We start from the raw sequence: 13069 nt of genomic DNA on the forward strand, positions 1-13069 counted from the left end.
CATCAGATGCCCTCATCACCCGTCTCTGCTTTCCATTTGGCCCACTGAGTAATTTCTAGTTGCTTGGGGCCTGCTCCCTGGTTTATTTTTAGTTCTGTCTCCTGAAAAGACTTAGGAGGGGAACTTCAGGCCTTGGGCTGGGGGCACTAAGCTGCGTCAGAGCCTCCTACCTCCTCAGATGTGCCCTTGCCTGGGGAGGGCAGGGGGAAGCTGTGTTTCCAGGGTGTCACTTGCAGACTCAGCAGATAGAGACCTGCCAGGGTCCAGGGGGACATAGGCAGGGTGAGTTGAGGGAGACAAGTGGCCTGGCAGCTGCTCTGGGAAACCTCCCCTGACAGAGGAGGACACTAGTAGTGTGAGGCCAGAGGTGGCATCCTCATAGTGTCCTGTCTAGGCTGGATCTGCCTTGACCCTGGACCTCCAGGTATGCGAGGTGGGTGGGGTTGGAGCAAGGCCTGAGCTCCCAGGGAGAGGCTGGTGGCACAGCAGGAGCACTGAGCTGAGTCCAGAGCTGGGTTCTAGCCAAGGGCCCGTCCTCGTAAGGCTACTGCTAGTCTATCCCCAGCCTTTGTGTGAATTAGAAAAAAGCCCCCATCCTCAGGAGGTGTTTAACCTTGTGCCAGCCTGCATGGCTTGATGCACGACTGGATTGCAGCCCCCACTCACCCATCCACCACATACTCTTCTTGTGCAGCCTACAGCTTGCATAACTGTATGTGGCATCCCTGAATCAGTTGTCGTGTGACCTCGGGCAAGTTGCTTCGCCTTGCTGGGCCTTTGCTCCATCCTTAGTTAATGGAAGGGTTAGACCTGCTGATCCTTGGAGTTTCTGCTACCTCAAAGCCCTCGGAAGTCTCTGTCCCCACAGAGGCTTAGGTGATACCTTCTCCCCTATTCCACCCCCAATCCTCTGCCAGTCTGCCAGTCACCAGCTCCCAAACCCATTCTCAGGCCCTTTTTAGCTTGTCACACCCGTACCCCCCCCCCAACTTGTTTATTCTGTAAGCTGGGCTGATCTCATCCGCCCTGTAGGGGCAGGGCACAGCCTCTCCCTGTCAGGGCTCGGCCTGGCGTCTCCTGGCTCCTGGGGGCCCCAGGCTGTGCACAGACAGGCTACAGCTCCCTGGCTCTGCCTGCAGACCAAGGAGCCTTCCAGCCTCACCAGCAGGCCCAGTCTGTCGGTCCCCAGCTTAGGTGGCTCCCCACCCAGAGACCGGGAGAGAGGCCCTGAGCCTAAGCAGTAGTCAGACAGCAGCGGATGGAAACCGGGCAGCAGGCCAAGTGAGGGGGCTGAGCCAGATGAAAACAGCAAGTAGTATTTGTACAGAACTTCCAGTTACAAAGTGCCTCCGTGGACATGATCTGGCTGGGTTTGTGGGAGTGGCCTTACCTGGTGGCCGGCTGGGGTCAGGGAAGGGACTTAGCGTGCAAGGCTGTGTGACTGAGGATGAGCCCTGCCCTCCCTGGGCCTTTGTTTCCTTCCATAAAAGGAAGATCCAGGGCTCCCACCAGCTCTGCCGTCCTCTGATCCTTTGAGGGCCAGAGACCTACTCGGGATCAGTGAAATGGGTCACAGGTTCTGGCAAACTGGCGTGACTCCCCCCATCACGGCCAGGCGCTGTGGAGCTGGGCCTCTCAGGCTGCGCAGTCAGCTGTGTTTCCCTAGGACGTGGGAGGGCAGGGCCGGGGGAGAGCTCGTGGGCAAGCTGAGACACAGCCCTTGTCCCTGGACTCCTGGACAGGCTGCCCCCATCCTCCAGCCCTGCCCTGCTTGCTGCTCCAGGGACTATGGGCCTCACCTCAGACTGGCAGGGTTTGCGGCTGGGCAGAGCACTGCAGGAGGGGAGACCCGGGGCTTGGCCACACTCTGTCCTCCCCTCTCCCTGGCTGAGGCCTCCTCGCAACCCCTTGGGGACCAGACCCAAGGAGGGGGTGCAGGGACACAGGCTCTCCGCTCTGCTTCAACCTCCTTGTCCCTGAACCCCTGCCCACTGCCTGGTCAGAAAGGGTCGCGTCTCCTCTGAGCAGCCCAAGTGCCTGGTCTGCCCTCTTAGAGCCATTTCAGTTCAGCAAACCTGCACCAAGGACCCGGTGTGCTGAGATCTTCAGCCTTCTAGGAGATAGCAAAGCTGCCATTTCTAACTGCCAGCCACCATGCTGCTCCTGCGACTTCCTCCTTACACCAGCCATAGGTTGGTATCGGCCATCATCACTCCCATTTCACACGGGAGGAAACTGAGGTTCAGATAGTAAGCAACTTACCTTAGGTCACAAAGCTAGTGAGGGATGGGGGCAAGGATTAAACCCCATCCTGGTCCAGTTCCCCAGCCTGGGCCCATAACTCCTGGGCTGCTGTGCCCAGCAGCTGTTTGCCTGCTTGTCTGTCTGCCCCGCTAAGTTGCGAAAGTAGCTTGCAGGCTGGGGTGGTGTTTTCCTCTTCTCCCTACTTCCAAGTCTACCTCGATGCCTGGCACGCATTGCCTGTAGGGGATTGCTTCTTTACTCAAATAAACCCACCCTTCCCATCCCCTGCCTGCGCCCCGGCTGCTGCGCTCTCTTTTCCAAGCCAATTGAGATCGAAATCCAAAGCCACATCCAAAGCAGAAGCCCATCTGTTGTTCTAGCTAAGGACATAATTCCCCATCGCCAGAGCTACATGGGGACAAGAACAAGCGTGCTCATGGCACAAGAGCTGGGTTGAGGGCTGTGACGGTGCCCGGGGGCCAGCAAGCACAGGGTTTAGCTGGGAGCCAGCACAGACTGACTTCATTGTGAGGGTCACCATGTGGGAGAGGGCAGCCGCAGGGTCACTGCCATATCCCACTATTTAGAATACCATCTGACACACACTAGTCCCTCAAAAACTGTATCTTGGGCAAAGAAATGTTCCCTAGCTTCTTTCCTCTTTCTCTAGCTTGGGTGCCTCCCACCTGGGTACAGCTTGGTCCCCACCCTCCGTCCTTGCCCACCTCCCCCACAGGGCGAGACCTACCTGATTCGAAACTCCTCAACCTTCTCAAGCACCTGCAGCAGGTTGGCCTCCAGCTGCCCCCGCTCCTGGGTCACTTTACGCAGTTCCTCCTGCAGCCGGCCCTGGTACTCCTCGTACAGGTGCCCGAGATCGAAGGTGGCTGTGTCCTGGCCCTGCAGGAAGCTCCAGCGGGTCTCCAGCAGCTGGTTGCGCTGCTCCAGGGCTTGTACCTGGGAGAGCAGGAGGGCGGTGAGTGGGCCAGGTGTAGACCAGTCGGGGGCTGGGGGCCCTGGCTGGCCAGCGAGGGCCCATGAGGGCTTCCCTGGGCAGTGGCAGCTCATCCGCGCACACCCACCCAGGGCTCTCACTCAGCACCTTCAGAACTGCATCCTAATTACTGATTGTTCAGACGGAAGATGGTGAGATAAGGGGAGGATTAGGGGTAAGGTGGAGCCAGTGAGCGAAGGTTTCCAGGGGAGGGGAGGGAGGGCAGGGCAGTGCTGGCCAGGGCAGGGAGGGGACTGGGTGTGAGAGTGCAGACAGGTGCCAGGCTCTCCCTGCCTGCCTGGAGCTGGGGTGGGAGACCCCAGGGAACGTGGGTGTCGGAGGCCCCTCTGCCCTCTCTACCACGACAAGCCTGGTCTCATCTTGTCTTGGAAACTCAGCAGGGTAGGGCCTGGTTAGCACCGTGCTTAAGTGCTAATCCTCCAGACAACCCAGGACTTATAGCCTCCCAAACCTCAGTTTTCCCATCTAGAAGTTGGGGGTGATAACACTTGCCGACCTCTGAGGGCTGCTGGGGGAAGCGCCTGGGACGTGCTTTGGAATAGTAACAGTAGCAAGAGCTCACGTGGCCCCTGCTGTGTGCCAGCCCTGCTTCCAAATGCTCGACATCTCCAACTCATTTAATCCGGGCAACAACCCCATGGGTAGGTATTATTATCAGCTGCATTTTACAGATGAGGAAACCAGGCACAGAGAGGTGGAAGACCTTGCCCAAGGTCACAAAATTAGCACGTGGCAGAGCCAGGCCTGGAGTCCAGGCGGTTTGTGTTTAGAATCATTTCACCACGACCTTGGATGCCTCCTGTTGCTGGAGTTGTGCAGGCTCTGGGGCCCCCGCTGCCCTGCCTGGGCTGGCTTCTGCCTCCAGGTAGGCCCAGTTTTGCCTTGAGGATAAAGACGGGAGATGGGAAGGACACTGTGCCACGCTGCTCCTCTCAAGCTCTGCCTCTCAGACGCCTCCTGCTGTCAAGTCCCTCCTGGGTCCTCTACCTCCCTCCACCCAGTCCAGCCCAGCTTGGCCTGGGCCCTTCCCCACCTCGCCTGTGCCCTCAAGGCTGCAGCCTCCTTGGGCGCTCTCCTTCCCATGTCCCAGGCCCTCTGCTTCCATCCTGCAGGAAGCAGTCGCTGACTGATTGCTTGAGAGACTCCTGCTTCCCCCCAGCACCAAGGCCCTCAGTTTATCTGTTCCTCACTTGCCCGACTCAGCACCCTCCGGTCACATGGGAGCCATCTGCTCCCCTCTCCGGGTCTCTACGCCCTCGGAGCCCAGGATGTGGGTCGGCCACTGAGGTGGGAGGCAGGGCTGGGGCTCGGCTCCTGGCCGGAGCGTGAGGATGCTGTGACAGCCGGCCCAGTGATGTGCCCTCCGACCACAGGCAAGTCGCTGGGCCTCCTCCCGCCACAGCTGCTGCTGCTAGCCCGGGCTCCTGGAATCGAAGCCTGCAAGAGCTGCCAGGAGCCTTTTGGAGCAGCTGGTCTGCACTCCTCGTCTACTGAGGAGGTGATGGGGGCTGGGGCTGGGGGTGGGGTCAAATTACAGGGTCACACAGCAGCTTGGTGGCCAAGCTTCTCAGACAGGCCCATCTGATGGCTGCTGCCGGCTCTGGACCTCATGGGCTCCCCATCCCTCCTGAACCTGAGTGTCAGGCGGGGCTCTCCTCTCTGACCCACCTACCTCCCCAGCTTGAGATGCTCTGATGACCTTAGGAAATCCCCTTTGGCATTCACAGTCGACGACTCCAGCAGGAATATTGGATGACAGCATCTGACGACAGCTATTGTGGGCTGTCATTTCCCTGCTTAACTCCCATCTGTGCTGGTAGGTTCTGCTTGAAGCCAGCCTTAAGCCTACTGTGTACTGTACTCACAGCCAAACAGGTTCAGTAGGGATGGAGGTCAAGAGGGTTTCTGCCCTGCTTTGTGTATGTGAGAGGGAGCACTGGGGGGGTGTCTGCTCACCCCGCCTTCTCTCCCTTTTGATGAGCAGGAGCTCCATGTTTACACTGAGGGTGGAGTGATGGGAAAGCTGTGAGGTTCCTTCCTCCACCCATGAGGAACTGAAAAACCTTCACACCAGGAAGTTCTTCCCTTAGTCTAACCTCAATCTCCAGTGCCTCAACACTATCCTGCTGGGACGTGGTGTGCATTTGGCCAGCCAGTCCAGCCAGAGGGCCTTTGCGATCTTGGAGGATCAGGGGCAGGCCCCTGTCTCCCACTGCCCTTGTAGGAGTCTCTTGTTGCCTCAATGGGTGGGGATGTGAACTCATCTCCCACCCAGGACCTTCCCTGCAGAAAGGCTCCTCCCTCTCAGAACAAAGGCCTAGGGAGAGCCGATAATCCTGGCACCTGAGAGGTGCCAGGTTAATTGCCTCTAACCGATGGAGGCTACAGAGCCCTCACCCCTCATTCCTTCTCCTCTCTGTCCCCCACCCTTGGATCATGCCGTAGCAGCTCTAGGAGGGGACTCACAGAGCAAACGCTTGTTCCATCTGCCTTCCTGTTTTACAGACGTGGAGACTGTGGCCCAGCTCCATGGTGCCAGGGCAGGGCAGAGGCTGAGATGTGCTTTTTGTAGGCGAAACTAAGCAAGCTAAACTGGAGCTCCTGGCTGGAGTCTGGGGCCTCCTCGGGGGAGCAAGGTGACCACTTCAGAGATTTCGGGTCCTGAGCCTACAGGACAGTGTCTCTGGGGCCTGCAGGTCCTATTGCTCAGGTGGGGCCGTCAGATCCCCTGCCTTCGGCCAGAAGTTGGCTTCACCCAAGGAGCCTCAGCGACTCTTCGTCAGGAAGGCCTGGTTTGTGGCTTTCTGTATACAGGCAGGGGGAGGACTTCAGTGATTGCCAGGGGTTGGTCACATAGGCCCAGGGGAAGACATGTCCCCATCCTTCCATCTCCAGGCAATTCAGCACTACGCTTGGGCTTCCTCTCTACAACCTTGCCAGGATGCCCTTGGCCAGTCCTGCCTCTTGTCCCGCCTGCATCCCCTTTGTTGTCTAAGCATGTGAAGGCGAGAGGCCCTGCCAGCAGCCTCTGCCAGAGGTAGGCATTGCCCTCCCACCTCCCTCCGCCTCTCTTGCTGCTGGTCCTCCTCATCCCCCTCATCTTGTGACTGTGGCCTCACCAGTGCTGCCCCTGGCATGAGCTCAGGGCCACTGCAAAGCAGAGCAGAGTGGAGCAGTGGAATCTGAGGCACAGAGAGGGTAAGTGGTTTGCCCAAGGAAACACAGCCAGCAAGTGGAAGAAACAATGCTGTTCCAGGGCCTCTCTGCCAACTCCTGAGAGTTTCTCTGCCCTTCCTTCTCCTCGGTGCTCTCTGAAGGAGATGTGGGGCCAAGTGCCCCCGCCCTCTCCTCTCTTTGCCCAGAGCCCCCACCCACTGGTCCTGGTATCTCACCCTGGGCCTTCCCCTGGACCCAGACATCTCCCATACATCATGCTGCACCCACCAGATCCCTTCACTCCTCCTCCCACAGGGCTTTCCCCTCCCCTCTTCTCAAGGCTCCTGCCTGGAAGGGGCTAACTGGGTTCTAGGAGCTCCCTGGGCCAGGCCCATTTATTTTATTTTTTATTTGACAAATAATTATAATGTATTTACCATATGTGGGGGATGTTCTAACTACTTTTCAAAAATTATCCCATTTGATTCTGACAAGCCCATGAACCCGATGTGTACTGCGGCACAGAGAGGTTAAATACCCTGCCTGAGGTTACACAGCTGGTCAGTGGTGGAGCCAGGATTTAAACCCAGTATCGCTGCTCCAGATTTTGCACTCACCCACAGCCTGCTTCTACCTGGGCCCCAGCAGCCTTCACAAGGAGCTACCAGATCTCCTCTGTAGAGTCGTGGGTCAGCTGGGATTCCTTGGGGCAGAGCCCCAGAAGTCACATCCCCAAAGGGCTGGCACCCACAGCACCCTGCGTCCCACCCTGAAGGGCACCCCAGCTCAAGGCCAAGGCTTGAAGGCTGGGAGGCTCCAGTTCTGTTAAATACCTTCAAGAGTGTTGCCCTGGCTCCTGGACATAGGGCCCCAACTCCAGGGCCCCCTCCCTGTGCCCACCCACCATCCATCCGTATGGCAGAGGCACAGGGTGATACTAGCACTGGCATTGGAGGGAGAAAAGCCACACATTGGAGCCAAATTACACAGCTCAGTGAAACATTCCTTTTAAGGGATTAAACCAGGTTGGTAAGGAGGTGGCTCTGCAGGGACCTGCCTCCCCAGAGCAGCTGGGCTGTTCTCTGAAGGAACCTCTGGGGCTGGGGGACAGATGCTGCACCTCTGTGGATGATTGCCCATCCCCTCCGGATACCCTGACCTGGGCACCCCAGGTGGGGACAAGGAAACTCTGGTCTAGGCACATGAATGGGCGAGGGAAAGAACTGATTTCCTTCTCAGAGACCACTGGCTTTGTCTCACAGACTGAGTTCAAATCGAGACTGCACCACTTGCTGGTCATGTGACCTTGGGCAAGGCACTTAACCTCTCTGGTCCTCAGTTCCCTCATCCTCACAGCGCTGTGAGGGCACATTACATCACGTTTGCAAAGTTCCTGCAGAGGGCCAGACACAAGCAGGTGCTCAGTGCTTGTTCCTCTGCCCCTGCCGGTGAGCTCCCACCTCATGGGGGAGGCCAGCAACGTGCAGAAGAACAGAGTCAGGGAGACCAAGGGGCAGACAAGGACAGAGCCAGGGCTGGAGGCTGGGCCTGTGGTTTACTGGGAGGGTCAGGAAAGTAGAGTTTTCCTCATGTGTAAAATGGGCATAAAAATATCTCCATAAGGTTGTTGAGGAAAATAGAGAAAAAAATCTGCAAAGCACCCAGCACAGTGCCTGCACACCGCAAGCAAGTAGCAGCTGTTACTGTCATGATTATTCTTGGGCAGGGCAGGGGGGCTTCTTAGAGGAGGTGAGGAGCAGGTTTGGGGGGGGTGTACGGGACTCCCTCGGGAGCTCCCTTGCCCTGGGGATAGAGATGACACGAGTGCCCTAGACCAGTTGCAGCCCATGGGCAGTCGAGGAAGTGTGGGGGTTGGGGTGCTGAGGACTCATGCCCCTACTCAGGTGGGGTGCGGGGAGGCCCGGCCGGCTGCTGGACCTGACTCGAGCATCCATCCCCGCATTCCTATCTCCTGACGTGCCAGAGCCGCATCCTCTCTCACCGCAGCCTCCTTCCGGCAGCCCCACACGCCCCCTCGGCCCTGCTGGTTCTTTTGACTGGGAAGCTGAGCAGGGTTCCAGGGTCATTGAGGGATGGACAGGAGCGTGGACCTTGGGAGGTCATCTGTACTGTCCATCTGCTTCAAGTAGGACCAAGGGCCATGCCTCCATCAGCCATTGCCATGACAGAGACCCTTGGCCACACTCGGTGCTGCTCCCTAGTCCATGCCTGGTGGGAGGGGGGGTGGGGGTTGGTGGCCCCAGGCCGTGTGGCATGTTATTGTCCATACATCCCTCAGAGGCCATCCGGGGACCCTTTCTCCCCCCATGCCAGGACGGAGCAGGAATTCCCTCCCCAGCCCTCTGCTCAGAGTTAGCAATGCGGCCTCCCCATTGGCTGTGGGCAGGGGTGGGGCACGATGATCCCTGCTAGGAAAATACAGAGCTTGGCCACCTGCCCAGGCCTGGCAGCCCTTAGTTTGGAAGACCCCCCACCGACTTCTCACCTTGCCAATCAGGGAGGCAAATTTATCATTGAGGACCTTCATCTCCTCCTTCTCCTGGTTCTTTTGCTGCTGGACGGCCGGGTCCACCTTGAGGTCCAGGGGCACCAGCAGGCTGGAGTCCACGGTCACCTTGGGGATGGTGCCAGCTGACCAGCAGCCTGTGAGGCTTCGGGAGCTGAAGCTCGGTCCGGGGGCCCCGCAGCTGCTCCATCCCGAGGCTCCAGGCCGGGGGCTGCCCGCCGGGGTCACCTCACAGCCGCTGAGGCTGCTGAAGCCAATGACACAGGAGCGGCAGGCCATCTCGGACCCCCGGCCTGGGAGCAGGAGGGCCCAGGGATGAGTGAGTGAGCCTTGGATGGGAGATGGGTGGCAGGCTCTGGTCGCAGCCGGGGCAGGCTGGGGACTGAGGAGCAGACACCTGTCGTACAGTGCTCATTAGCTGCAGGAGGGCGGGACGCCTCCCAGCCTGACCAACCTGTTGGATGATGTGGTGCTGCGGCCCCTCCCCCAGCACAAGCAGGCAGGGTTCTCCCTCCCCCAGGGGATCTGCCTTGCTGAGGGGCTGGTCACAGGCCCCCAACCAAGCAGGCCTGGCTCTAGGGAGGGGGCCAAGGCTGGGCTGGCTGCTGGGGGGAGTCAGTGAAGGAGGGTAGATTCAACAGGGAAGGAGAGAGCAGAGAGAGGCCTCTCACCGCAGGCAGCCCTCGCTACATACCTGAAGGCTGACGTAGCTGGGCTCACATACTTCTGGAAAGGATGAGGCAAGCACAGGCCCTGAGCTCCCGAGTGTGGGGCAGCTGTCCTGGGCACCGTGCCAGCCGGGCACTGGAAAACAGCACCTTTGTCTCCCTGAGTATCTTCCCCTTCTTCCTACCCCGCCCCTTCCTTCCTTGGCTCCAGCTATCACCCCTTGAGCACCTGCCACGCACACTCCACTGTCTCAGAGGCTGGAGGAAATCAATGGTCAGGCCAAGAGCCCTTGGCTTTGGAGGCATGAGGCTTGGGTTTAATGCTCACCCCTGGCATGACCTCGGGCAGGCACGACACCTGATCTTTGCCTGTCCTTGTTTGTAAAGTGGGGATGAAAATACCCACGTCCCAGGAGGAAGCGTGTGCGAGGCACTTGGTGGAGGCCTGGGCATGAGGTTGGCTCTGCCTCCAGGGCCCTGGGAGACCCCGCCTCCCTGGCTGACCCTTCTTCTCACCCTCCCTCCCTCTCTTCTCTAGCTCCCTGGACCTCTTTCATATGAAGTATGATGCGGAAATAGAAAAAACACCATTTTGCCCCCACAGAGCCTGCCCTCCGTCCAGGGCACTCCCCCTGCCTTCCTTCCTGAGGCCCCACTCTCCACCCCCAGGGGTTGCAGCTCGCCTGGCCCAGCCTCTTCCTTCCTTCCCGGGCTGATGGTCCTGACACTTTGGCCCTGGTGGCTGACTCTGGTGTCCTCCCTGGACCTGGCATAGCACCCTGGGTGGTGGGGCCAGAGCAGAGAGAGGAGCCTGCCTGGGAGGGTCTCAATGGCCAGAGACGGAAGGGACCTAAGTCCCCTCTGGGCCCAGAAGAAGAGAGAAGCCCTGAGGGAGAGGGCCACCTGTGGAGTCACAGCACCCTCCTGGCCACCTCCTCCCAGTCCAGACCTCTTTCCTACACATGGGGCACTCCTGGCTCAGGAGGACACAGGACTATTCTGAGGCCGCGGCTCCATCCTGCACCTGGCCCCCAGGGTGCCATGCTGGGGTGGGCTGGTGAGGCCCTGCTGGGTGTCTGTTCCCACTTCTGATGCACACTGCCACTCCCCATTCAATACCTGCTTGCACGGCCACTTAGCCTCCCACCATCCTTACCCCAGCCTAGTATCCGAATGGCATGTGGTCAGACACGCACCCTGCCCCCTACCCAATCGCCCTTGTGCTCTGTGGGGAGGGTGGGGGCAGCAGTGGCATCTGGGCTCTGCTGAGGCCAGAATAGCCAACGCATCAGGAGTGGGCCAGATGCTCGTCGAGGATTAGCTCCACAATCCTCGTGACAACCCCCACTGGGGGTGAATGCTTTGATTCTAGTCGCCCCGATTTACAAAGAAGGAGGCTCAGAGGGTTAAGCGACTGATCTAAGGTCCCGCAATTGATCAGTGATGGATTTGAACCCGCACCGTTGGAGTTAGGAGCTCTTTCTCTGATCTCAGTCTCTGAGTGTTGGGGCCCTAGCAAGGGCAGTGGTTAGGAAAGGAAGCTGTCTTCTTACTGTCCAGGGTATAGTTCAGGGCAGTTCCTCCACCTAATTCTCTTTAAGCTAGAAGCCTAATTCTTCTAAGTGCCTCTGCAAGACTTACGTCTGCTATTTCTTGCTGACTTCCTCAGGCCTCAGAGTTTTCACAGGTCATAGTTAGTTGCCGAGTCTGGCTCCTAGGCTGGCTTTGCAGGGCTGGTCTCTGGGGCCCAAGCACAGCACCGATCACTGGGTGGTTTCCTCGGGGGGTGTTCTCACCTCCCTGGAGGAAAGGAAGCTGTGCTGGCCTGGGGCTCTGGCCTGGAGGGAGGGATGTGGGGCCCGCCTGCTGCTTGCTCTCTGGCCCAGCAGTCTTCCTTGGGTGCAGTCAGTAGAGGTGGCTATGATTGTCACTGCTCTGGCTGCCAAACAGGAACAGCAGCAAAAAAGCCCAAAACAAACAAAACTCCAAAGCACTCAGCCCTACATCCTCCTCCCTACCCCCTGCCTCTTCCCCTGCCCCCTTCCCTCCCCTAGCCCCACCCATACCTCCCTTCACCCTGAATTGTCATCCTCGGGGGTCCTCTGGGCAAGGCAGCTGTCTCTGAGTGGGGGCTCTCTACGCCAGCCAGTGGGAGTCTCCACCCTCCCTGAGGACCAGACACAGCCCTATGCCGGCCTTGGTACAGAGCCTGGACCACTGAATCACCCAGGGGTTCAAACCCCCTCTGCCAGGGAAGCAGGAAGCCTGGCAGGGGTCAGGAGATGGGAGATGGAGAGTAGGGGAGATTGTCAGTCTCTCTGGGGATGTTTAGGGACCTGGGAAGTCTCCATATGCCTCCTGGATACACTAACAAACAAACCTGCTTGGTGCTTCCATGGGGGACAAGCTTGGGTGACCCTAGCTGGAAATGGTATCGTGTGTGTCTCTGGGATTCTGGAGGCCTCTCCTGGCTGGTCTCACTCTTGCTCAGGCTGGTCTTAAACTCCTGAGCTCATGTGAACCTCCCGCCTTGGCCTCCCAGAGCGCTAGGATTACAGGTGTGAGCCACTGCGCCTGGCCTGCTTCCCTTTTATTCTCATGCACCTCTTCTTTCTGTGTCTATGTTGTGCCACCTCCCTCCTGTTTTCCCATCTGCGGTCCCTCTCGGTCTCCTGCCCACTCGGAGTCCTGGCTTGGGGCTCCTCCGTCTCTCTGCCCTGGGGGAGGAAAGGCATCTGGGTTCACACCCCTGCAGCCTGGCTGGATGTCCTTATGCGAATGGCATCTCTGTGTCACAGTTTCAGCACCTCCTCTTTGCACTGCTCCCCATTTGGCTGAGGCCTGGCTGTGGAGGGGTGACAGCAAGCAGGATAGCCACACATAGTTGCTGGATGAATGTTCCAGTGGGCACATCCCAGCCTGGCTCAGGCCCTGGCCAGGATGTGGCTCTTGGGGAGACAGACAGGGACTCTCTGGGCAAGGGAGCCAGCAAAGGGTCTGGAACCTGCAGGGGAGAGTTAGCCTAACTCCAGGGCATGACGGGAAGGAGGGACACTCTGCCAGGAGCCTTCCCAGATGCGCCTGCTCAGGTTCCTGGCTGTTTCTCATCCTCTCCCCTAAACGCACGTCCACACCTGTGGTCATTACCTGGGTCACTGTCCTCTCGCTGACGAAGCTGGAAACTTCTGGCCTCCTTTCTCTGGCTCTTCCCTTTGAGCAGGCCAGTCCTGCAGGAGGGAGGCCCTGCCTAGGGGCCAAGTCCTGGGAATGGGATGGCTTAGGCCAGGGTCTGAGGGCTTTTAAGCAACCTGTGGCTGTGTGATAAGAGTTTCTGAGGGTTCCAGAGCTGGGGGATGGGGAGCTAAGTAGAGATTTGGGAAGGACAAGGGCCGAGAAGGGGAACTAACAGCGGGGATGGGGAAATTAAGCCTCCTCCGCATGCCAGGCAGGCTGTGGAGA

General features: G+C 58.8%; 1 protein-coding gene across 2 annotated transcripts in view; it reads right to left on the minus strand.

Annotated features, from left to right (window-relative positions):
• The window catches only part of KRT80 (keratin 80, type II), an 82050-nt gene that overhangs the window by 11251 nt on the left and 57730 nt on the right, over window positions 1-13069 (minus strand). The window contains exons 1-2 of one of the 2 annotated variants that reach the window (XM_012653037.1): window positions 8922-9320; window positions 2993-3201 (exon numbers count right to left, since the gene is read on the minus strand). The exons of the other annotated variant lie outside the window; for it this stretch is intronic. Of the exons in view, the coding sequence (XP_012508491.1) occupies window positions 2993-3201; window positions 8922-9221 (509 nt within the window). The 5' untranslated portion in view covers window positions 9222-9320. Of the gene's footprint in view, window positions 1-2992; window positions 3202-8921; window positions 9321-13069 lie in introns of those variants that run through there. 2 annotated transcript variants of the gene reach the window in all.

The sequence above is a fragment of the Propithecus coquereli genome, unplaced genomic scaffold (assembly GCF_000956105.1).
Source record: "Propithecus coquereli isolate 6110/MARCELLA unplaced genomic scaffold, Pcoq_1.0 Scaffold111, whole genome shotgun sequence".
In the NCBI taxonomy this organism is placed as follows: Eukaryota; Metazoa; Chordata; class Mammalia; order Primates; family Indriidae; genus Propithecus; species Propithecus coquereli.